General features: G+C 37.0%; 1 protein-coding gene across 5 annotated transcripts in view; it reads left to right on the plus strand.

The window, feature by feature from the left end:
• The window catches only part of LOC136254604 (fibropellin-1-like), a 176871-nt gene that overhangs the window by 85893 nt on the left and 64015 nt on the right, over nt 1-26963 (plus strand). For all 5 annotated transcript variants that reach the window (XM_066047351.1, XM_066047350.1, XM_066047352.1 and 2 more), the window contains exons 5-7: nt 22217-22460; nt 23207-23267; nt 24626-24697. In XM_066047351.1, the coding sequence (XP_065903423.1) occupies nt 22217-22460; nt 23207-23267; nt 24626-24697 (377 nt within the window). The remainder of the gene's footprint in view (nt 1-22216; nt 22461-23206; nt 23268-24625; nt 24698-26963) is intronic.

Below are 26963 nucleotides of genomic sequence, written 5' to 3' on the forward strand. Positions count from 1 at the left end.
GAAGACGAATGGAATCCAGAGGCCAAGTTTGGGCTCTCCATGGCCCTCCATGGCCCTCAAATCACTCCAAAAATTGACTGAGAACACTATAGGCGAGCTCTCTGTGAAGTCCCAGCTCACTACACACCATTATCACAAAGCCATGGCCATTTAATGGTGCAAATCTTCCACTCGTGGCTTTGACAGGGTCAGAAGAAAGCTGTTACAGAAACTAGACTTGCCAGTCCTGAAGGAAGTACAGTGTGGAATATGATAGTTTATTAGACCAGCAATCCATTTCTGGTAAAAATGTAAGTTTGATTTTGTGTGTGTGGAAGCCTGATTATATGAAATCCGGTCACATTTATTGTCACATCTACATGGTAATCTGCTTGATAGAATCACTTGAAACTTGGTCTGTGCATGAAGCTACTATCATATTGCAAACATTTTGTGGTTTGCGAGTATTAGCTAAAGAGATATAAAACAAAACCAAACATGTGAAAAGAAGCACGATGGAGATACTCTTAATAGAACATTTACTTCTCAACGTGTACAAAAAATGTCAGAAAAAATTTCTATAGGCTTCAAACCAGGGCCTCAACACCTATATACTCAAGCCCTTTAGCTAATACTCTGCTGCTGCTGCTACTGTCAGTTGCTCACCTCACTAAATTTCTACCCTATAAATGGAAGTTCCAGTTTAGTACACTAGAATGATAACTTGTAGATCTATCAGTGGAAATTCTAGAACATTCTACAATGTGTTCTATTGAAGTGGTCAGAAATAATGTGTGTTCTATTAGAGTAATACAAAAATTATGAAAATGGCAAGCATTTCATGCGGTCAAGTACGGCCAGTATGGTGCTCATTTTATGGAACCAGAAAACACTGTTTTCATGTATCTGTTGCAGCCTCTTATAGTTAGGTTGCTTAAAGCCAAATTTAAAACTAATGTGTACACAAGTGACAGAAGCACTAAACTTTCTTCACATAGCTATGTAGTACAACCTTAACTTTAATTTTTTGATAGGATCCATCTAGGCCTGAGCCTAATATGCTAAAAAATTTACCTATTATTCTTTCCAGAATATCCCAAAATTTTCTCCTATTATTCTTTTTTTTTATTCTTGTATCTAACGTATTATTCCATAATAATGCTGATTTAGTTTCTGTGGCTATAGTCGCTTAGTTCTCAAGATGCTGATATAAGAAGTAGTTTTACCAGAATTAATTAATAGCTAGCCATAAACGAAGCATTCAACTTCACACATAATTGTTATAGCCATTACAACAGGCTTAAAATGCTATTGGGAGTAATAATTAAAGAGTTTTCAATTATCAGTGTTTTAACTACATGCTATATAAGTTTAGTGGATAATGATATTTATATGTTTGTTGAAAGACTTAAAGAAATACACTGGTATAAGATGTACAAGTTTCAGAATTGCAGATAATCCTGCAGTTAACCCCTTATGCTGTCTGCAGATCGTTAACATGAAACAATCTGACTGCTCTATTAGAGTATTTGAGCTTTTTATTAGAGTATATCGATGTTTTAGAGGCCTTCAGCCCCTTTCAACCAGCACTTGTATAATAATGCCAGCTATCTATCATTCTTAGTAGCTTAGTTCGTTCTTCTAGCTAATCAAGAAGAGGCACGCCCCTTAATTCCACTGATTATTCCCATGACTGTCGATAATTCTAAAATTATTCCTGTAAGCATCCTATTATTCCGGAATTATTCTCACGAAATTGGTGACCTATTATTCTCAAAAGTATGCCGGCATATTAGGCGCAGGCCTAGATCCATCTTGTTCTAAAAAGGGCCTTTCCATAGAAGCATATATAGTTGTGTACGTAACCAAAACATATTCAAACCTACAAGCCATATAAGTGCTAGTTTTGCTCTATCTCATGCAAGAGAACATTATGCAGGGTTGAACATTAAACCAAGACCTGATAAATAGTCATATTACTCTCTCACAAGCTTTATTCAATGCTGACAAATAATTTTTCGTTCATACTGACTGTGACCGGATTTGTGAAAAGGTATCTTTTCCACACACAAAACTTGACCCTTTTTTTGAACTATGAAGCTTCATAATATTTGATCATGACATATAATAGCCTGAATTCTGGTACTAAGAGCAAGTTAATCAGTATAAGGAATCAAGTATTACATCATTTTGTTTTCTGGTATGTGAAAAGGTACCATTTTGCAAATCTGGTCACCTATAGTTTACAGCATATACGCTTGTATGATCCACAAATTGTACAGAGAAATTTCTCTATAGTTGCTCACTATGGAAATGAATATACGCTGTAATATTTGTAGTAATTAGTTTGTATATAAATGAAATATCTCTTACATAATACTTTTATTTTATTTATTTATTAATGCTTTACAGCACAGGTGCTGAAGGTCTGCCTGTTCGAGCGTTAATTGGATGGCTGCAGGTTCAAGGCTGCCCAGGTCCAGTCATGGATTTTTTTTCCTTTCTTCGCCTTTTCAAACACACTGTCAGGCTGTAAGACCAGGTGTCCTACAGACCTTCAGCGCTTGAGCTGTAAAGCCTTAATAAATAAATAAGCAAATACTGTAGTCATTCAGATGTCACATCTTATGCAGAATTCATTTTGTGTCTGTTTGCGAAGTTGCTATAGCTTGATAACTTACCAGCTTATACTATACCAGCTTTTGTTATTTAGTATGAAAATATATGCATGTGATTGCTACATACATGATTTTGTGTTTATGCTGAAATCATATGTATGACCACAACAATAAGGTTCTTCATACCATTAATCCAGCAGTACAGCTGAATACCATGTAAGATAAAATTCCTTTACTCAAGTCTAAAAATGCTAAAAATACGTATTTGTAGTAGTGGATATAATGTGTAGGATTTCATCAGTGTTTGTGAGAGCAAAGTGTAGTTTAAGTACAGTATAACCGAGGAATGCAGTCACCATGGATTTTTTTCATGAATTTCCAAACAGCTTTCATTAAGCAACGGTAGAGTATAAATGACTAACTATGTACACGTAAATATAATTGCCTTGCTACCAGAGCCTGACTGGACGTTCAGGTATGTATATGTCAGGTGCTATAGTTTTAAAGATGTTTCAGACATATAATGGAATCTGATGAAGTATTGCAATTTTAAAATCAAATTGTAGCAGTGAAAAATAACTTTTAGTTTTGCATGTTTACATTCACCATTACCAGAACTTAGCAGCCAAAGATTACACATAGTTACATGCTAGGTTAGGATGTAAAGAACACAGAATTGCAACATTTCATCAATCAGTTAATCAACAGTGTAGAATTTCAACTATGACATGTTTGGCACAATTGTATGCATACAATTATATTGGGTAGGATAGCTGTGCTGAAACACAAGCAATGAAGAGTTCAACTAGCACAATGGTAGGGTCTGCAAACCGAAAAATCGATATCTTCAAATCGACTTACAAACTATAGTCATGTGTAGGGGTAGGTCTAATCAAGAAAACACTAGAGTGGCAGCAAATTTCGTCCATCTCTTCTAGTGAAAATAATGCGAAATATCTTGAATTCAATTGATATTTGGCCATCGTAATTTGCAATGTTATTCTTTTGGGCCAAAACTCTCTCTCAAGCTTTGAGAGGTTGTCCACTCTTACTATGGAGTATAGGTAGTGTAATATAATCAATTAATATTTGGTGGTGGCGTCGCGCACATCGCCGATTAGCGAGAAAAAAAAGACGTTTCGTGATCTGGAGCATAGTAGACTTGCAGGAAATACTGCAACATTTACTGCAGTGATCACCTCCAAGTCAAGTATCTGCGTGCAGAATATGGTGTGGATTAAAGTTTGTTGACCATCTGGCTGAGACCAGCCTCGTCCGATTTAGCAAAAAATTCCTCCACGATCCAACAAATTCTGCAGTCTCATTCAAATCAACACCTTTAGGTGTGTTGAAGTATGGAAATGATTGCTCAGAGTAAGTATAAACTTACAGAGATGGCTTGATTACTGACAGTAAATTTTACAGTTAGCTAGCCAATAATGAAATTTATTGTGCAAAACTAAAATTCTTGTAATGAAAGTTTTACGGCACTCAGCATAATATTGCTGACTTGTTATGATTATAAAACACTGTGAGCACAGTAAAATGATCATTTCTGTAGCAAGGATGGAGTCCAGAGGTCTTGAGTACATGGCCAGATATAGCTATAGCTATAGATAGCTATGTACATGCAGGTCATGCAGCATAGTTATAATCATGCACACCTTTGATAGTTAAATCAGAGCTTATAATTATCTGATCATCTATTTTTATGTGATACTCAGATGCAGTAGCATGCAATGTCAGATGGTATGCTCCCCAGACTAGTTTTTACATGCCAATCATATCTAGTAGCTTATATGCAAGACATTATAGTATTACTTCCATGACACAAAATCTCTAAAAATGAAGTTTAGTTATTTGGAAGAAATTTAATTTGATTTTAATTGTTATAATGAGATGCCAATCAGATGATTTGCTGGAACTTAAAATTAACATTGTTATAAGTTAGATCAAACATTTAATAAGAACAGTAGTCATGTGCACATGTCACTGAATTTACGTAAAGCAATTATCGTGATGACTTTGTCATATTAATATATTAAGATCTTTACAAATAGTTGAAAATTTTTCCTACACTGGGTCCTGATTTTGAAGTTTTTGAGGTTGAATTTTAGTATAGTTTGGAAAATTACATGGAATGTATAAGAGTGCATGGTCCACACAGATAGGGTATGTATACAAAATGTACGTACATTAAACTGTTGGCTGGAAGATTGCTTTCAGGCGTATATCTCAACTTTTGATTTTATTTTACTTATCCTCACAGTAGTTGGCAGAGCCACTCTTCCCTACCATTAACTATGGAATTGGAGCAAACCCTTGGTTTCTGCTTTTGATAGCTACTATAATTATTGCTCCCATGCATATAAGTGGGCTCAGCATATTATATACATACCAAATAGTACATTGCGTATCAAAATGAAAATGCAGATGCTATGTCCAGACTATACCTTTTAGCCCTGTTAAGTATGAGGAAGATATTTTTCAGAAAAAGGCACAATGGTTTTACTATATAGCATGCAATATGCCAACAGTAAATTATATAGGTCAATTTATACCAATGCAACATAGCTATACTATGTATTACTTGAAGGAAACTCTCCAATTAGAGCAGTCAGATATTCTTATAGAACAGTCAGAAATTGATTTTTTCATACATAGTGTCACTGAAATTGATCAACAAATCGCAAAAATGATTATTTAACTGCACTCAGAGTAGTTGTCAAGTATATTCCACAATATATTTTGGAAAATTATATATTAGCTATGAGAGGCTTGATTTTGTGCAATAAATCGCATTTCGCACGCCGTAATTGATTATAGTGTTCATAATCTAGCCGTCGCTGGAAGTTTGTGCTTGTGCTGAGCAATCATTTTCATAATTCAACACACTTAAAGGTGCTTATGTGCACTAGACTGCAGTATTTATTGGATCGCGGAGGAATCTTTGCTAAATCTTGCGAGGCTAGTCTCAGCCAGATGGTCAACAAACTTCAATCAACACCATATTCTGCACACAAGTACTTGACTTGGAGGTGATCACTGCAGTAAATATTGCAGTATTTCCTGCAAGTCTGCTGTGCTCCAGATCACAAAATGCCTTTTTTTTTGCTGATCGGCGATGCGCGCGACGCCACTACCAAATATTGATTAATTGTATTAAACTACCTATACTCCATAGTAACAGTGGACAACCTCTCAAAGCTTTAGAGAGTTTTGGCCCCAAAAAATAACATTGCAAATTACGACGGCTAAAAATCGATCGAATTCAAGGTACTTCGCGTTATTTTCACTAGAAGAGATGGATGAAATTTGCTGCCACTCTAGTGTTTTCTTGATTAGACCTACCCCTACACATGGCTAGTTTGTAAGTCGATTTGAAGATATCGATTTTTCTGTTTGCGGACCCTATCGGGTGTCTTGATAATGGAGTAAATAAATTAGCTGAATGCTCTATTAGGGTGACTGTTCTATTAGAGTATCTCGATCTCGCATTTGCCACACGGAGTTGGCTTTCGAATCATAACTCAATGGTTTGTAATCCGGTTATTCTGTACTACTGCAAGGACTTTCAATGAAGATTATTCCAGCTATACACCGAATTTCAGCTCATTGCTCTAAGCGGTTTGCCTAGTAGGCGTAAAAACTAATACTTTTTTTATTCATAAAAATCGATCGCGTAATTGTGACACAGGTTGGGTTTTGTGTCATATCTCCATGGTCTTTATCTCGATTCCTTTCAAACCACCCAAAGGCACTCCTACGATCGTTACTCCATCTACATAGCAATTTTCAACTCATTCCATGAAGCAGTTTACCCTGTAGGCGTGACAACAAATCGATCTTGTTTTATGCGAATAATCGGTAATAACTCCCGAACCATTCATAGGATTTGCACCGAATTTGATGCTAGGGTTCGCCTTTGGACTCCCTTTCTGTGTGCCAAATATCAAGGCGATCGGAGAACGCATTTGCATTTTATACCATATTTTGCAATTGTGCTAAAACACGAAGAAAAAATAAAAACCAAGAGAAAAAACGACACTGTGGCAGCTCGTATCTCGGACATCGCTAAAGCGATTTCCTTCAAATTTGGTATGTAGACTCCCCTTGCTAGCGGGCAACTCTGTATCAAATTTGGTTCCAATCGGATAAGGGATCACCGAGATACAAAAGTGTGAAAATGACGTTTTCTTTCTTCCTGTCAATATACCCACGGTGTGGCGCGCCGGCTTCTTGGGCCGCACAACATACTATTGTGTGTCTTGATTTTGACCATGCAGCACTGATTAATTTTCAGAAGAGCTTAGTTCTTTTCCTTGCTGTTTTTATCTTTCTGTTATGGTATGCTTGTTAAGCTAACAATTGATGAAACGTACTCCGCTAGCTTTTCCTATAAGTAAATACATGGTTAAATTTCTGAGGGGGTAAACACTCCTAGTTCTGGGCCCCTAGGCTGAAAATTGTACACTTCAGAGCGAGCTCTAATCTAAAGATTCCATGTGTCAAAATACGAACATGCTTGAGGAGAACACAGCACAACACAACACAGCCAAGGAATACTTGTGGTGGTGGTCTGGTGGATTATTGCATCTTTAAGTGATTGTGGTTCAAGTGAATGTAAAATGCAGAGTGGAGATGTGTTTATCTTTGTGTTACAGCACTACCCAAGTGCTCTTATAGAGTAATTGTGAATAAAGCACAAAAACATAGACATGTGTTGATAAATATTTAAATTTAATGACATAATTTATAATGTAATGACGTACTTTATAATCTAATGTCACTTGAAATACTCTAGGTTATTCTAAAGCTTCAAATTACTATTTAAAACACCAAAATTGCAAAAAGGCATATTTCAAGACTTGGATGGCTTCCCAGCATGCATGTCTGAGGTAGATCCTATCAAAAATTTTAATCTAATGTGGTAATGAACTCACAGAAAAATTGGTGCTTTTGTCAGTTGTGTCCACATTTTTGCTAAGCCACCTAACTATAACAGGTAAGGCCCTTCAAGACTGCAGCTAATAATGAGGATGGAGCCCGTGTAGACTTTTCTGCTTTGAGATTCTGGGGAGGTAAACATCAGAAGGCATTGTTTTATATCAATGTTTTTAATGCTATTAGTGCACCTTCGTATCATGGCACCTAAGTATCCTCACTTTATCGCAGACATGAGAAAGAACAGAAGCATGAACGATGTATTAGGGAAATTGAGATGGGTTATTTTACCCACTTGTATTTTCAACATTAAGGGGTGGTAGCTATGGGTCATGCTGCTGCTGTATTTTACAGAAGACTTGTTTCCTTGTCTCTCTTCCAAAGGAATTGCCTGTGTCATAGTTCTGTGTTGTCATGGCTGCTTGAAGGAATAGTTATTCTCTGTTACACTCCACTGTTATGTGTTTGAGAGGAGCTAGATCACATCAAGGCTGTCCACTTTCACTAGGAGCACTTAATCTTGCACTAGCTGAGGCTCCAGTTCTTTGAATGAAATTTTATCTTAGTATTTGTCTAGCACTTTTAACTTCTTTAGTGCTAGGAGTGGTGGCCAGGGGTGCTGGTAACCCTGGAAATAATAAAAAATCTAAAAAAATAAAGCTTTCATGTGTCTGTGGCTCCATAGTGTTTGAACAGTATAATTAACCATTTCTGCTGTGGAAGTTTCCTCAACGTTAGGCATCTCCCATGCCTAATTTGAGTTGAATCTGCCCAGCTATCATTGGGGTATACACACCTTCAAAATTCGTCTTGTTTCAATTCTTCATATACCCACGCAGTCATGTAGTAAAGGGAAAAAAGTTAAAAGGAATTATTAAGCCAACCATAGGCTGGCTTTGAAACTTGCAGCCGAAAAGAAGTAATATCCACACAAAAACAGCCAAGCTGTGAATAAAGGTACGTTATTAAAAGGCCTGGTTGAAAAAGTTATGAAATCAATGGTGGCAGCCAACAAATGGCTGCAATGATGTTAATGCTAATAAATTTTATTTATGGCTGTGTATTGTTAAAATTTATTAGTATTAGCATAATTGCAGCAATTTGTTGGCTGCCACCATTGATTTCATAACTTTTTTCACCCAGGCTTTAAGACCATACCTTTTTTCACAGCTTGGCTGTTTTTGTGTGGTACCAGTTTACACCAATCACAACATTCAACACCTGGTTATAAACAGCGAGTTTCCTCTAACTTCGGAGTCAGTGTGTATATATAAGTGCAATGCACCGAGGTGTATTACACTTATATACACCCTTGCACCGAGGTGTATTACACTTATATACACCCTTGCACCGAGGTGTATTACACTTATATACACCCCGACTGCTGTGGTTAATTAAATTAATTAATGAAAAAGCACATCATGGGTCAAAGTGAAAGCAAACAGTGAAGAAATAAAGCCCATAGTCTTTTCTACAGTCACGTTATATACAGGAGGCTTGGCTAAAGGCATCAGTTAGTCAGTCAGTCAGTCATTTAGTATAGCAATTTTCTAAATATTGGTTGGAAGGGTTTGGGATCACAGTAGGATTTTATAAGAGAGTTTCTGAAAGTTAATACGGAATGTTTTATTAGGATTGTAAATAATAAGATGTCTGAAGACGTGTCTCCAGAAATCTTTGAGATTACCAAGCTCTGAGATAGGACTTTAGGCTACTTTTCACAGTAAATCCAATACTTTGAATTGTAAATGCTGTGATTAAGCTGTAGCTTTGATTGCTTTATTCTGTAGTTACTTGACTGCTTAATTAGAGTATCTCAATCATATTTAATGCAGAGGGAGAGGCGACAAGTAAAGTGTTCCTGATGATTTAATAGCCATGATGCATGTTTACTTAGTTAAATGCAACTGCATGCATGCTACTGAATACAGTGGTATAACAGTTTTACTATGATAAATTGTCAATACGTCTATAATAAAACTAGTTATACTGCCACTAAGCTAAATTTAAAAGAGGGTTCTGTTGAGACAGCAGAAACCCATCTAAATTTGCCATTAGATCACTGAATACATTCATGGGCTTGCTATGCCCAATCAATACTGTCATGCTAATTTTTGGGTGGTATTTGTGAGAAAAAAAAGTCCAAACCACCATAATCCCTACTATACAGTACAACCATACTGTATAACATTGTAGTTTATTGGATTTTGTAATTCATGAAATATTTGTGACCTGCTGAGCAAAAAACTACCCATTTTTGCAAAATTCCATTTTGGTATTTAAAGAAAGTGGATAAAAATATGCGTGCTGCATAAAAAATTACACACATTTTAGTCGCTTTGGTATGTACTGAAACCAATACACCATTATTTCCCTGCTCATAGGGAGTAAGAAAGTCCAAATCATTGGCTAGGATTTATGTTAACAATATAGCACCAATTAACGTCGACGCGTGTTTAGTACATAGTGACAAATTGCATACGTAGCAACGCCAATGCGCACAGCACCTACAGCATGCGTATATGCAGCGAGTATGGTATTAACTGGGATAGCATGAGTATAGGAATGAAATTTGGGATAAATACCACTCTTGTTGTATTGAAAATGGAAATTTCACGCGGCTTCACCTCATGAAATTTTACCCATTTTCAATGCAGCACTCGTGGTATTTATCCCAAATATCACTGCTACCCATGCTATTACTAGTACAAATAGTTTGGATTATGTACAGCTGAAATAGAAGCACAAATCCAATTTTTTTGCTAAAAATAGCTAAAAAGATCATGCAAAAAGTCACTTTCCCCTTATGGGATTTTCCAGGTTTTGTGATATGTCATAGAGCACATATTTCTGTGCTAGAAACTGTTAAAACCATATTTTGCGTTGAAATTAGTTTAAGGTCAAACCATAAAATTACTGGACTACAAGCTACAAGGCATGGCTCAGTATGTTCACCATGAACTAGCAAATTGATCAAAGTATAGTTGTTTCCCTGTACATCTGCCTGTGGATAAAGAAGAAGGCCATTCCAACAACAAAATGACAATGAAAAACTTTGTTTCTGTTTATGCATTGTAAATGCCCATACGTAACTCATGTGCCCATAACTTATGTGCCTTACACTGTAAAAACACAAGCAAAGACAAATTTTAGTCCCACCCACTAAGTTAATTAAATTTTGGTTGAGCTTGTCTAATGATAGCTTTCCCATGGCAAGGGACATTTTTATAACAAAGGGTCATAATGAAGACTTGATGGTGCATGTGTTGCCATGGACATCAAGAAATAGCATAGCTTTATAATACAATTTAGTTGTTTTCATTCTCTATTGTCATGAAGATAGATTTAATTCTTTACAATTCCAAACCTGACATTGTACAAATTAAGTTAGGTACATACACAGTGACATTCATTATAATAAAATTGTACTTTAACCATGGCCGTGGTAGTGGAAAATCTATTATAAATGGTAAGTTTCGCTTTCATTCAGTGTTGGTATCTGTATCATCTTCTTCATGGATTGAGGTATCTGAGTTGGTGCAACCTGTTCCCTTGCAGTTGCCACAAACATAAGAGCATTTCACATTGTATTTCTTGCAAGTGCATCTCATGCTGCTCCAGTCAGTGTGGCAGTTACATCTAATCATCTTCAACAGTTCATCTGGAGCAGGTGATAAATCAGTTAGCACAGGCATCAGTTTTCCACTCTTGTATTTGGAAATATACATGGAAACTGTGATATTTAGCAGCAGCTGAAGTAGGTGGCAAAGTTTGAGGAAGAAAAATGTAGTAATTTTTCACAAAAACACTTGCAATGGAGAGAGTTTAATCCTTCCATTGGATTGCTGTTGTATAAATCCAATAGTGCTTGCCACGATGTCATTTGGTGTAGATGTTACTGCACTGAACACTTTGGCCTGCATTTGAAAGTGTTTACCGCACACAGACACAGACATTACATGCATCATACTGAAGAATTACAACCAAACTCTCAGATTCTTGGTTTCTTAATAATGCACCACCATGGCAATATTTTTTGCTAAGTATTTCTTAGTGCATTGTATATACTACTATACCAATAAAAAGAGTACAAAGTTTATGTGATTCATACCTGTGTTCTATAACAATGATACTTGTCCTCAGCATCAACCAAAATTATACAAAAGATGGATCCTGCACAGTGTTTCTTTTTGATGCCACACAATACTTGCAAAATAACAAATTTGTAGACAAATGGAAAGCTTTGCTAAGTCAGCTGTAATAATCTGTTAATAATCTCCTTATCTACTAACTACAGGATCATAGGAAAGGTAAAGTTATAAACGTTACTCTAGCAGTTAGCTCACTAGTGTACACAGTAAGATAATTGAGAAGTGTATAGCAAGATTTTCCTTAAAATTTAACAAGATAATTTTCTTAACAATCAGCTGTGTGTAATTTGCTGAACATAGTGCTCTTTTATCGAAATTTTTGTACTTTATTTGTAGGACTGATAAATTACATTAGCTATCCCAACCAGAAAGGCAGAAACTGCAAATGGACTGGAGTGGGTTTACAACTATGTACAGTACATATCTGTAAACATGGTATATTTCAGTTTCCATGGTAACACATGTACCTTATAGTCTTCACTATGACACTCTGTTATAAAATGCCCTTTGCCATGGGAAAACTATCATTAGACAAGCAATAAATAGCTCAAACCAAAATTTAATTAAGTGCATGGGCGGGACTAAATAATGTCAGTTTTGTCCAGTAAAATTATGATAACTTTACAGCAAATTAAGCTATGGATACGAAACAAGTATCATATTGTTTCCTTATAGTGAGAGCAATCATTTGATACCAAATGTAAATAGTTTGGATAATGTACAGCTGAAATAGAAACACAAATCCAATTTTTTTTTGCTAATAATGGCTAAATAGGTCATGCAAAAAGTCACCTTCCCCTTATGGGATTTTCCAGGACTTATGATATGTTATAGAGCGCATATTTCTGTGCTAGAAACTGTTGAAACCATTTGTGTTGCAACTAGTTAAGGTTGACCCCTTTTTTCATAAAATGACTGGACTAATGTTTCAGTCGTGAGTTATTACTGATCAAGACACACGGTAGTGTGTCGTGCAGCCCAAGAAGCCGGCGCGTAATACCCGTGAGTATATTGACAGGAAGAAAGAAAACGCAATTTTCGCACCTCCGTAGCTCTGTGCTTCCTTGATGAAACAAGACGATTTTTGCTGTGGACATGCCCTCCAACTTCAGCACTCCACATTCCAAATTTGAGCGAAATTGCTTCAAGCATTCTAGAGATATGCGACTTCAAAAATTGGCTTAGTTTCTTCATTTTTTTTTCTTCTTATTTTTCTTCGTCTTGTGTCACACTTACAAAAACTGCTATAAAACGCGAACGCCATATCTGATTGCCTTGAAATTTGGAACACAGAAAGGGGGTATAAAGGCGCATCTTGGTACCAACGTTGGCTGGAATACTATAAACAGGAAAAGAGTTATGAGCGATTATTCACGAAAAATAACACCAATATGTTGTCACGCCTACAGGGTAAACCGCATATGGGAAGAAGCTGAAAATCGGTGGGTGAATAGGTTAACTATTGAACCTCAAACATTTTATGGTTTGAAAGAAATCGAGCTAAAAACCAGGAAGATACAACAAAAAAACCAACAGTGTGTAACAATTATGCAATCGAGATTAGCTAATAAAAAAACGACTGCTTACCACGCCTACCAGATAAACCGCTTGGGGTAATGCTTTGATAATCGTTGTACAGATGGAGTAATCATCTTAGAAAGGCTCATCAATGGTGTGTAGAAGAATCAGACTTAAAGCCACGGAGTTATAACACAAAATTCAACTTGGTGCAGCAAGTGCGAGATCGAGATACTCTAATAGAGCAGTCATCCTAATAGAGCAGTCATCCTAATAGAGCAGTCACCCTGAAGAGATTTCAAGAGATCAGCTAGAAACAAAAAACCTGTATAGAGATTAGCTACACACAAGTCACCCTGTAGAGAGATCAGCTAGAAGAAGTTACCTTGTAGAGAGTTCATGCAACTATGGAAAGAGATAGTTCAGCTAGAAGAAATCACCTTGTAGAGTTCAGCTACAAAGAAACCACCATGTAGAGAGTTCAGCTACAAACAAATCTCCCTGTAGAGAGATCAGCTAGAAGAAGTTACCTTGTAGAGAGTTCAGCTACAAAGAAACCATCATGTAGAGAGTTCAGCTGCAAACAAATCACCTGTAGAGAGTTCAGCTACAAACAAATCTCCCTGTAGAGAGATCAGCTAGAAGAAGTTTCCTTGTAGAGAGTTCAGCTTCAAACAAATCACCCTATAGAAAGATCAGCTAGAAGAAGTCACCTTGTAGAGAGTTCAGTTACAAAGAAACCACCATGTAGAGAGCTCAGCTACAAAGAAACGATTCTTTAAAGAGCTCAGCTGCAAACAAATCACCTGTACAGAATTCAGCTACAAACAAATCACCCTGTAGAAAGATCAGCTAGAAGAAGATACCTTGTAGAGAGTTCAGTTACAAAGAAACCACCATGTAGAGAATTCAGCTACAAACTAGTTATCCTGTAAAGACATCAGCTAGAAGAAGTTACCTTGTAGAGAGTTCAGCTACAAAGAAACCATTCTGTAAAGAGCTTAGCTGCAAACAAATCACCTATACAGGATTCAGCTACAAACAAATCACCCTGTAGAGAGATCGGCTAGAAGAAGTTATCTTGTAGACAGTTCAGCTACAAACAAATCACCCTGTAGAGAGATCAGCTAGAAAAAGTTACCTTGTAGAGAGTTCAGCTACAAAGAAACCGTCATTTAGAGAGTTCAGCTTCAAACAAATCACCTGTAAGGAGTTCAGCTACAAACAAATCTCCCTGTAGAGAGATCAGCTAGAAGACGTTACCTTGAGAGAGTTCAGCTACAAGCAAATCACCCTGTAGAAAGATCAGCTAGAAGAAGTCATCTTGTAGAAAGTTCAGTTACAAAGAAACCACCATGTAGAGAGTTCAGCTACAAACTAGTGACCTTGTAGAGACATCAGCTAGAAAAGTTACCTTGTAGAGAGTTCAGCTACAAAGAAATCATTCTGTAAAGAGCTCAGCTGCAAACAAATCACCTGTACAGAATTCAGCTACGAACAAATCTCCCTGTAGAGAGATCAGCTAGAAGACGTTACCTTGTAGATAGTTCAGCTACAAACAAATCTCCCTGTAGAGAGATCAGCTAGAAGAAATTACCTTGTAGATAGTTCAGCTACAAACAAATCACCCTGTAGAAAGATCAGTTAGAAGAAGTTACCTTGTAGAGAGTTCAGCTACAAAGAAACCATTTTGTAAAGAGCTCAGCTGCAAACAAATCACCTGTACAGAATTCAGCTACGAACAAATCTCCCTGTAGAGAGATCAGCTAGAAGACGTTACCTTGTAGATAGTTCAGCTACAAACAAATCTCCCTGTAGAGAGATCAGCTAGAAGAAATTACCTTGTAGAGAGTTCAGCTACAAAGAAACTACCATGTAGAGAGTTCAGCTGCAAAGAAATCACCCTGTATAAAATTCAGCCACAAACAAATTGCCCTGTAGAAAGATCAGTTAGAAGAAGTTACCTTGTAGAGAGTTCAGCTACAAAGAAACCATTCTGTAAAGAGCTCAGCTGCAAACAAATCACCTGTACAGAATTCAGCTACAAACAAATCACCCTGTAGAGAGATCAGCTGGAAGAAGTTACCTTGTAGATCGTACAGCTACAAACAAATCACCCTGTAGAGAGATCAGCTGGAAGAAGTTACCTTGTAGATCGTACAGCTACAAACAAATCACCCTGTAGAGAGATCAGCTAGAATAAGTTATTTGTAAAGAGTTCAGCTACAAAGAAACCACCATGTAGAGAGTTCAGCTGCAATGCAATCACCCTGTATAAAATTCTGCCACAAACAAATTACCCTGTAGAAAGATCAGTTAGAAGAAGTTACCTTGTAGAGAGTTCAGCTACAAAGAAACCATTCTGTAAAGAGCTCAGCTGCAAACAAATCACCTGTACAGAATTCAGCTACAAACAAATCACCCTTTAGAGAGATCAGCTAGAAGAAATTACCTTGTAGATAGTTCAGCTACAAACAAATCACCCTGTAGAGAGATCAGCTAGAAGAAGTTACCTTGAAAAGAGTTCAGCTACAAAGAAACCATCATTTAGAGAGTTCAGCTTCAAAGGAATCACCTGTAGAGAGTTCAGCTACAAACAAATCTCCCTGTAGAGAGATCAGCTGGAAGACATTATCTTGTAGAGAGTTCAGCTACAAACAAATTACCCTGTAGAAAGATCAACTAGAAGAAGTCACCTTGTAGAAAGTTCAATTACAAAGAAACCACCATGTAGAGAGTTAAGCTACAAATTAGTGACCTTGTAGAGACATCAGCTAGAAAAGTTACCTTGTAGAGAGTTCAGCTACAAAGAAACCATTCTGTAAAGAGCTCAACTGCAAACAAATCACCTGTACAGAATTCAGCTACAAACAAATCACCCTGTAGAGAGATCAGCTGGAAGAAATTACCTTGTAGATAGTTCAGCTACAAACAAATCACTCTGTAGAGAGATCAGCTAGAAGAAGTTACCTTGTAAAGAGTTCAGCTACAAAGAAACCACCATGTAGAGAGTTCAGCTGCAATGAAATCACCCTGTATGTAATTCTGCCACAAACAAATTGCTCTGTAGAAAGATCAGTTAGAAGAAGTTACCTTGTAGAGAGTTCAGCTACAAAGAAACCATTCTATAAAGAGCTCAGCTGCAAACAAATCACCTGTACAGAATTCAGCTACAAACAAATCACCCTGTAGAGAGATCAGCTAGAAGAAATTACCTTGTAGATAGTTCAGCTACAAACAAATCACCCTGTAGAGAGATCAGCTAGAAGAAGTTACCTTGTAGAGAGTTCAGCTACAAAGAAACCATCATTTAGAGAGTTCAGCTTCAAAGAAATCACCTGTAGATAGTTCAGCTACAAACAAATCTTCCTGTAGAGAGATCAGCTAGAAGACATTACCTTGTAGAGAGTTCAGCTACACACAAATTGCTCTGTAGAAAGATCAGTTAGAAGAAGTCACCTTGTAGAAAGTTCAGTTACAAAGAAACCACCATGTAGAGAGTTCAGCTACAAACTAGTGACCTTGTAGAGACATCAGCTAGAAAAGTTACCTTGTAGAGAGTTCAGCTACAAAGAAATCATTCTGTAAAGAGCTCAGCTGCAAACAAATTACCTGTACAGAATTCAGCTACACCCAGTAGAGTGATCAGTTAGAAGAAATTACCTTGTAGATAGTTCAGCTACAAACAAATCACCCTGTAGAGAGATCAGCTAGAAGAAGTTACCTTGTAAAGAGTTCAGCTACAAAGAAACCACCATGTAGAGAGTTCAGCTGCAATGAAACCGCCCTGTTTAAAATTCTGCCACAAACAAATTGCCCTGTAGAAAGATCAGTTAGAAGAAGTTACCTTGTAGAGAGTTCAGCTACAAAGAAACCATTCTGTAAAGAGCTCAGCTGCAAACAAATCACCTGTACAGAATTCGGCTACAAACAAATCACCTGTAGAGAGATCAGCTAGAAGAAGTTACCTTGTAGATCATTCAGCCAAGGCCGGAGCCCACGGTCCGGCCGGTCCGGCATTGGCCGGACCACTTTTCAGCTACTGGAATTTGTAAAAAGATCGAGATACTCTAATAGAGCAGTCATAAAAATATACTCTAATAGAACACTCATCGTAACACTCTAATAGAACATTCAGTATAGAATATAGCCACTGTCCTAATTACACTAGACTGCTGTGTAAGCCATTACATCTCTGGTGATTTTAAATTACTCCAAGTTCCAATGAGTCATCTGCACATGGCATTGTGTTGGGTTAATCATGCATGTCATGTATTAGCAGTTACAATCATATCTCAAAGAACTAAACTTTCACTGTAAGAATTTTTGTATCATGAAAATGAATTAACTACTAACTAGATATGAAGTTGAATTAATTGGTATACTGTAACACAAAATTACCATTTGATGTTACAAAAGACTTTGCATGTAAAATACCCTCCAGATGCCATTTCAGAGCATTTACTTTCAAAAAATTTTCCTGGGTGAGCATGCCCCCAGATCCTCCTAGCTTGGCATGCTGTGTTTGCTTAGCACATCCAGTTGAGTGTAACATGAAAGCAGATAATCTCTAATTTAATTTTAAAATCATAATATTAGCTAGATCAATAAAAACTGAATAGTGTGCATGATGGCTATGACCTCCATTGTAGTCCATGCATGGCCGGACCACTCAAAATCTCTGGGCTCCGGCCCTGCATTCAGCTACAAACAAATCACCCTGTAGAGATCAGCTAGAAGAAGTTACCTTGTAAAGAGTTCAGCTACAAAGAAGCCACCATGTAGAGAGTTCAGCTGCAATGAAATTACCCTGTATAAAATTCTGCCACAAACAAATTGCCCTGTAGAAAGATCAGTTAGGAGAAGTTACCTTGTAGAGAGTTCAGCTACAAAGAAACCATTCTGTAAAGAGCTCAGCTACAAACAAATCACCTGTACAGAATTCAGCTACAAACAAATCACCCTGTAGAGAGATCAGCTAGAAGAAGTCACCTTGTAGAGTGTTCAGTTACAAAGAAACCGCCATGGAGATTTCTGTAATCAATATATGTGACCAGATTTGCGAAAAGGTACCTTTTCCACACATTTTACATGCCAGCAAACAAAATGATGTAACACTTGACTCCTTACACTGATTAACTTGCTTTTAGTTTCTAAATGCAGCCAGATACTTTATCTGCACTCATGGAAAACTTTAAGCAATTATATGCAATGATAAAAAAGTTATGAAGTTTCAAAGTTCAAAAAATGGGTCAAATTTTACATGTGAAAAAGGTACCTTTTCGCAAATCCGGTCACATATGTATTATATATAATTTGTACATTTACTGATAAAATATTTAAAGTACATCTACTTCATCTTTTCTTCTTCCTGTGGTAATGAAAAAAAGATACGTTTAAAAAGTCCCAAAGCCGGCCATAAGCCGGCTTTGGGGTATACAAATACAAAAAGAAATGAAATCTAATCCAAAACAGCCAAGCTGTAAAAAAAGTGTGCGGCCCTCAAAAAGGCTATGGTGAAAAAAGATGTGAAATCCAAGGTGGCGGCCAAGAAGTGGCTGTGATGGTAGGTTAATGGTAAAAATTTTAATAATGACAATTCAGGTGAATTTTGTGCCAAGACCAAGCGGCACAAAAATTCACCTGAATTGTCTAAATTCACCTGAATTGTCATTATTAAAATTTTTACCATTAACCTACCATCACAGCCATTTCTTGGCCGCCACCTTGGATTTCCCATCTTTTTTCACCATAGCCTTTTTGAGGGCCGCACACTTTTTTTACAGCTTGGCTGTTTTGGATTAGATTAAATAAACACCTGTGATTTATTTGCCGTGTTGTTTTTGTACAAATTTAATTTGTTCCTGTTCCAACTGTCTAGTGCTATAACTCCAACGTTTTGGTGTTTTGTGATGAACAGTGTTGCCAAGACTGTTCACCACAAAAGGCTGAAACTTTGGCTGTCCAGTTGTTACTATAAATACAAGAGAAGCAATAAAATGGAATTCGAGGAATATATGTGCAAAAATTATCTACTTTTGTTCAGTGGGTCACATTTTGTAATTCATTAATTGCATTGCTACTGTATGCACTGTTAAGAAACTGTAATATGAACAAGCCCAAACCACAAATTACACACATGCAGAAGTATCTTCTCTACTGTATTATAGTCTGTCTATCATATTTTCTTTTGCAAATTCTTTAGAGAAAGCCTTGAGACTGCCCTACATTTTTGTTATCATTCTTGTTCTCATAAGTATGGAACACACACCCTTCACCTCAAAGGAATTCATTATTCCTAGGCTAGCTACATATGCCATATTCAGGGGTGGATCAAGGAGGAGGGGGCTGAAGCTCCCCCACCCCCCTTCATATTTAGGCTTTACTTGATCAATATGCTGAGTATTATAATGAAATTTTGTCTTAGCAGGCCCATAGCCAGGGGGGGGGGGTTCGGAAGAACCACCCTCTTGGGAAAAAGGTCCACAATTTCAGTAAAAAGGTCCACAATTTTAGCAAAAAGGTCCACAATTTTAGTAGACAAGTACAAATTTTCAGTAGCAAAAGTCCATTAGCTCCAGTTTAATAAACACCACTAATAAGAAGTTAAATTAAGTGCTCCGAGTAGCTGGCTCATTCAGTGCTTGTAATGCAATGCAAGATCGAGATACTCTAATAGAGCAGTCAACCACCCTAATAGAACAATCACTCTAATAAAACAATCACTCTAATAGAATGGTCACAATTACGTTTTCTTCTAAAATCTGTATGTAATTACTTAATTTATATACAAAACCATGTTTGTTGTCTTAACTAAAACTTTCATAATATAAAAATTTTGGTGGGCAAGCCCCTCCCATGCAGAGCCCATAAATAGCATCCATGCTTCAATGCACGATCCAGCAGAGCACTCAATCTTTCCCATTCTTATTCACTGTGACATTCCAATATATTATAGACACAGATGGTATAATTACAGTAGTATAGTAGAGATATTTCCCAGATGTCATCCAAATAGCTGGTCTTAAGCCTACCTAAAAATTGTTATTTTTATTGACTGAAATGCCACTAAATTCAACCTTTTAGTGTCTATTTTCAAGAAATTTCCTGGGGGGGCATGCCCCCTGACCCCCCTAGTTTCAGCATGCTTCACATGCTGGGTGTGCCATATAAAAGGGCCTCAAAAAAGGTCCACTTTTCTTCTAAAACAACCTACCCAGATCAAAGTCTGGCTACGGCCCTGCTTAGCATAATTATATGATCACTAATAATACAAATACTCATAAAGCCACCTTATAAACATCTTTCCAAGGTATTATCAGTAGATTTATGCTAAAGTTTATGCAACAAGGACCCGGATCAGCATTGGAGGTGTACAAGATCAAGATACTCTAATAGAGCAGTCAGCTAACTACTCTAATAGAACATTCACTGGAAACATGTAGTTGGTTCTGTTATGGAATTTTTCCAAATCTGCCTGTACCTATACATACAATAAAGTGCATTGGTCTGTTTAAAGGGCTTCATTCATCTACTTGTGTAGTTAATATGTATGGCAATACTTAATTCAGGTACACAATTTCCATTGAAAATGCTCTCAGATTCAATCTTGCATTGTTCAAATTTCAAAATTTTCCACTTTCAACATTATTATTCTAACATGCACCTATTTAGTGTTGTGCAATTGTGAGAGGGGTGCATCATGTGCTTGGTTGTCTGTACCTACCCAAACATTTCCATTAGCAAAATGCTTCAGAGAGCCATACCTATAATCTAAAGGTAGTATAGAAAATATCTACAGGCAGAAAATATATGTGGAAATGTCTCCAAATTGCAGTATTTTAGCATCTATTTTTCAAAAATTTCCTGGTGGGGCATGCTCCCAGGCCTCCCTAGTTCCAGCATGCTTTGCACACCAAGAGATTAGTACCTTGAGTTAGCCCCCCCCCCCCCCTATGTCCATATAACATTCACAATATCTTCAGTAATTTCTTTCACCCGCATATGGAAGCAGCACAAATAAAACACCTCAAAAACAAGACATACGTGGAAGGCTAATACTAGCCCTAAACAACCCTTGTTTCTCACGTACAGACTGTTTTTAGCTAACTATTTTGCTCACATGGGTGTGGACAGACAAGCAATTATGTCACTGGATAATAGAAATCAAATAGTTTGAGACACATATTAAAAATGATCTTGAAGAATTATAATTTGCTAAGGGTAGTGAACATGTGTATGTATGAAATTACATCAGAGATATGATTTCCTTTCGGAGCTTGTAGTTACTTGTGCAGTTTTCCACCAAATAAGATAAAAGCCTGGTGAGTTGGATGAGTAAAGTAGTATCACAAGTACTTCAAAGAGGAGAAGATTGGGGAGTAGTTGGGTGGGTGAGAGATAGAGTTCAAAATGGAAAAAGACTATGACCAAAGTCCAGACACGATGTTACAAGGCTGTACTGGCACCTTAGTGGCTGTTGTGAAGCAGAGTCAACACAGAAAATGTTTGGCCAAATTTAACTGGCTATCCACCAGTGCACCACTGATTCTTGTCAAGTCAGGTCCTTACCAAGGCCAGAGATCATCATTTGAGCTTACCATACCATACAAAATAGGTGGCTCTTACAACCAGCTTCAAGTAGTTTTAATAATGTTGATACTTAAAACCAAGTGTAGTTATACTCACTGGTGGTGTCTGGGTTTTGGGTCGGTTTTGTAAAATCTGGTCATGCACATATATAAACATGCATATAAGCACACCCACACATTTTTTTCAGAAAATTCAAGATGTGCCCAAAGCTAGCAACAGTTGAGTTGTTTAGGGTACACATACAGTACTTATGTATGTACATACCTAAATTGAATGAAATTGTATCATTGCTACATTATGCATCTCATATTTTTCTGAGCTGTCACATATCATTACAATTTGTCCACTAGTCTTTTATGCATCAAGATTTTGCTGTTTGTTCATATACAGTATTACTCTATGCTTTGGTTGCAGACAGAGACTGTTTTCAAACTGATGAGTTGGAAACACTACGTGTGTTAAACTGTCATACACTAGAAATTAAAGCACTTGATGAAAAAGTTGAATCATTACTTGATGGAAATGAAAATTTAACAGAATCAGTTAGCCCTGATATTTTAATTCGTATCGCTGATGATTTGATCAATATTTTGAACAGCTCACAAATATTCCCAAATGATGTATCATCAGTGGCAAATATATTGGATGGGGTTATCATGTAAGTAGAAAAATATAATGTACTATACAACAAGTAACAGTATTGACAGTGTTACATGTACAATAATTGCAACTGGATCTGCGAAAACCATTCTTATCACCCAAGACAGGAAGTTTGATTTTTTTACACAAACACAAAGCTTAATGAATGCATTATCAAATTTTACTGTCACAGTCGACCAGAGTAAAGTGGTCTGCTTTTGCTGGCTGCTTTTTAAAAGTACAGTGGCGAGCCGTACAAGTAGTCTGGAGACTTGATGGAGCCCTGGCCAACCAAGAGATGGCTATGTGTGGCTGTACAGCTCCATGGTGTTCGACAATGACCTGTGCTGTAAATTTCCTTTCATTTTAGCCAGTTGTGAGCCCTGAATGGCCCATAACTTGGCCTAATTCATCCCAACACGTTCCTTTTCAATTTGTGAACACCATCTTGCCCACTTTCCAGGGGCCCTGCCTCCCACCCTTCTGGAGCTTGCCTGATACAGACAACCTTGGTTTAAAAACTATCTAAAATGGCAGGAAACTTGGTTGTTGGCTACTTCATCAGTGGCTAACAATAAGGTGAAACAGAAAAGGGTCAAAGAAAGGAAAAAAATCATGTGTAGCTACCACCACTGGCCAGCTACGACAGTCTGAATATTTAAAACCGACATTTCTCAATACCTTTAAATGGGCGATAAGACCGGTTTTCCCAGAGACAGTCACAATTTATGTCTGTCTGTATTTTGTCATAAAACCATAACTCAGGTTGACTGAAGGATTTAATAATGAAGAAGATTATGAGTTACTGGTACAGAATGTGACTGAGGTATGTAGCATAAGGCATTCATATTTATACCATTGCATAGCTTAGCAAACTAATATTGGAAATAGGGAAAATAGATACAGTAAAGTATATATGTATCACACAGTACAATAGTACTGTTTAGTAGGACCACAAAGGAGTAGGTGTGGCCCATGAAATAACATCACCCAAAAACCAGCCTCAATTTTCTCTGACGATGATGAGACAGTATTGGTTAGGCAAAACTAAGCCTAAACAAGCTTTCAGATTGACTTGAAATGCTTTCAACAAGTAGCTATGGAATTTTAAAAATATATTTAATGGAATTTTCTACTGACTGAACAACCGACTGACTGATGCCTTCAGACAAGCGTAGCTCGATAATGGCTAAGGCTAAGGGCTTAATTTTTTCACTGTTTGACGTCGCTTCGGCCCAAGAGGTACCTTTAGTCCATACAATGCATTCTACATGGACATACCAGTGTCCTCCTTTGTGTCCCATTCATCTTTGCTGACAGCGAAAAGTGTTAATTTGGTGGCAGCACATGATGGCTTCCCTTCATAACAGAAATCATCTGTATTTTTCATAGTGGCTATTTTGATGGCAGAGGTGCTTTTCGAACAGTTCTTGATTCGTACTGTTGTGTAACAGATTGACATAGCCAACAACGAAGTGTAATGGATAATTCACTTTTCAGACGATAACTGATGTAACTGGGGTATGCGGCACCATTTCTTTCTTTTGGTATGCAGAGGTTCTTTTCAAACCGTTCTTGATTCAAAATGCTGTGTAATGGGTTGAACATAGCTGACAACGAAGCATAATGGATACTTCACTTTTCAGACTATAGCTGAGACACACAGTGCCATTTCAGATGTGGTATGCATGGGTTCACTAGTCGTTATAATTATTTACAAAAAAAAGTTAACAAACAAGTACACAAAAAAATTGGAATTTTCAACTAGAGTAGGGACCATAGCACATGATAAAAGTGCTGAAACAAGCTGGAGTAGTGCATGATAGTAAATCACAGTAAAACAATGAGAAGTGTTGTATCCCTACTGTGCATTTCTGTTATGGTATCTTGAGCACAGTAGAGATATAGCACTTCTTATTGTTTACTGTGATTTAATATCATGGACTACTCCAACTTGTTTCAGTACTTTTATCGATGTGCTATGGTCCCTACTCTAATTGAAATTTCCAATTTTTTGTGTACTTGTGATAATTGATTGGTCCTAGAGTCCAGTGCATACATATGTGTGCGTATGCAGCTACAGTCATTTAAAATATCATGTATCTATACACTTAGTATCCATGAATTTTAGACTGCACAAGACAGTATGTGTTTTGATGTATGAAGCTCCTAAATCTTTTATAGGATTTTACTGAAGTACTGGATATTCTGTTTGATGAAGAAAATGATGAATTATTTCAACTAACAAGAAAAAAGGTCTGTTAATTCTAATTGGCAGCTGATTTATTGCATGATCAATTGTGAAAAAATGACTGAATTCTTCTTTCTAACATTTCCCATATACTGTACTTGAGACTCCAGTAATATGTATGGTATGATTGGCTAAAGTCTATGGCACTGGATTTTTAATTGTGATTAAATTTGCTTACTAGGTGTTACAAATAATGGGTTAGGTACCTGCAATAGAGGCAGTTTGTAAGTATTGTATTTTGCATATGGTGCACTTGAGCTGTGAAAACAACCAAACTGTGACAAGGGTGCAGTGGTTTAAAAGGTTGCAAAACTAGGTTTGAGGATCAAGAAAAGGCTGTAATTATGCTAATGCCAATCGATTTGAGACTTAAATCATACATCAGTAGTTTTGAGATTAATTCATTATAACTCACCAAAGGTACGTAGTGAGTACTGTGTGTGTACAAAATATTCAATACGGTTACATCAATTTATTATATACACAGTGGCTATTCATCATTCCAGACATTGATTTAATTAGGCTATTCATCCAGCACTCACTTTTCATAACTCAAGTATCAAACACATTAGTTGTATGAATTAAGTTTTTGGTGAGTCTGAGGCAAGCTAGGGTTGGGGCGGGTGGAGCAAGTATCCCAGCATAGCTAGGCCAATCCTAACCTCACAAAAAACTTACTTTTACACAGACAGTGATGAAGGACATAATTATGTTTAACAGGCAAATCTAAGGTTAGTGTTAGGGTTGTTATAAGATAGAAAAGTAGGAGAGGGAATTTTTGGGGGCCCACTTTTGACTTTAACAACATAAAACTAAACGAAATTTGTGTAGAATTCTATCACTACTTTTCACCAGTCATCAAAGTTCTTTCCACTGTGCTACCACTGCTAGCTGGTAACTCCCTGACTTTTGACTATTTAAAATGCAAGACAATATAAAACAATGATGTAGCCTATATTAGAGAAGATAAAGCTGGATCCAAGCCCTAACCTTAATTTTGGAACACTAGAATTGTGAGAATTGGTTTCATAGATAGTAGAGTGCACTACCTGTATCTCTACTGATAGTGCCCTCTACTACCTATGGAATCAGTTTCTTTTAGTTTTATAAATAATAACAAAAGTGTGCCCAAAAAATTAGCTAGGGGAGGTGGGCAGAACTCTCTACAAGGTGACTTGCTTGTGTCTGAACTCTGATTTGCTTGTCTCTACAGGGTGATTTTTTTATGTAGCTAAGCTCTCTACATTTTCACTTGTACCATAGCTGAGTGCTGTAATAGAATGCACTGCACTAATAGGATGAATGAGCAATTAGAGTTTTTCGATCATGCGCTCTTGCTACAGGTAGTTGGTCTTTGCATTATAACTCACAGGTTTTAAATCCACACTGTCCTATTCTACTGAAAGGCCTCCCTGACATCATTAATCTACTTATATTTCAACTTTCTACTAATCCCCTTCAGCGGCTTGTCTGGTAGGCGTGACAATAAATTACTTTTATTCACAAAACTAGGTAGCACCTAATACACATGGTTGGTTTTGTCATTATAACTCATTTCAACTCCTTTTCATATCACCAAAAGGCACTCTTAAGATGGTTAGACTATCTACAAACCAATTTTCAACCTGCTCCTTGAATCGGTCTACTTTGTAGCAATGACAAAAACCACTTTTGCAGTTTTTAAAAATTACGCATAACTTCCTTATTTGTTCCAAAGTCAAACTGTGATGCGCCTTATGATGCTTCTACAATCCTCCAAATTTGAAATAAATCAACTGAAGCACTTGCAAGTTAAGCGATTTTCTCTAAGTGGTGCGAAAAGAAGAATGCACTGTAGAAGAAAATAAGATGAACTTTGGAGGCACATATCTCAGTGATGGCTAGGAGGATTCAGCTCAAATTTGGAATAGAAGGTGCCTCACTGCAACAAAATAGGATAAGTGTTGTTTAGGAATTATTTAGCTACGGATGCATTAAAATTAGTGTTCCACCAATAATCAGATCGGTATCAAATCGGAACAGATATTGGAAATGTAGTATCAATCGGTATCGGTTATTTAGGTATTCTGATTCCAGTTAATACTTAATAGCCACTCGTGTCAATCATCATTATCATAACTATAATCATAAATATTATGCTAGCAAAACTTGAAGTGTAGCTAGCCGGAAATAGTGTTGAACATTATTCTAGCATAAAAGGTGCAGGAATTGCTTTTGTTAAACGTTGAGCAACTGCATGTTTCATGAAAAAGATTGAAATTCTCTAATAGA

Source organism: Dysidea avara, chromosome 4 (assembly GCF_963678975.1).
Source record: "Dysidea avara chromosome 4, odDysAvar1.4, whole genome shotgun sequence".
NCBI classification, from domain to species: domain Eukaryota; kingdom Metazoa; phylum Porifera; class Demospongiae; order Dictyoceratida; family Dysideidae; genus Dysidea; species Dysidea avara.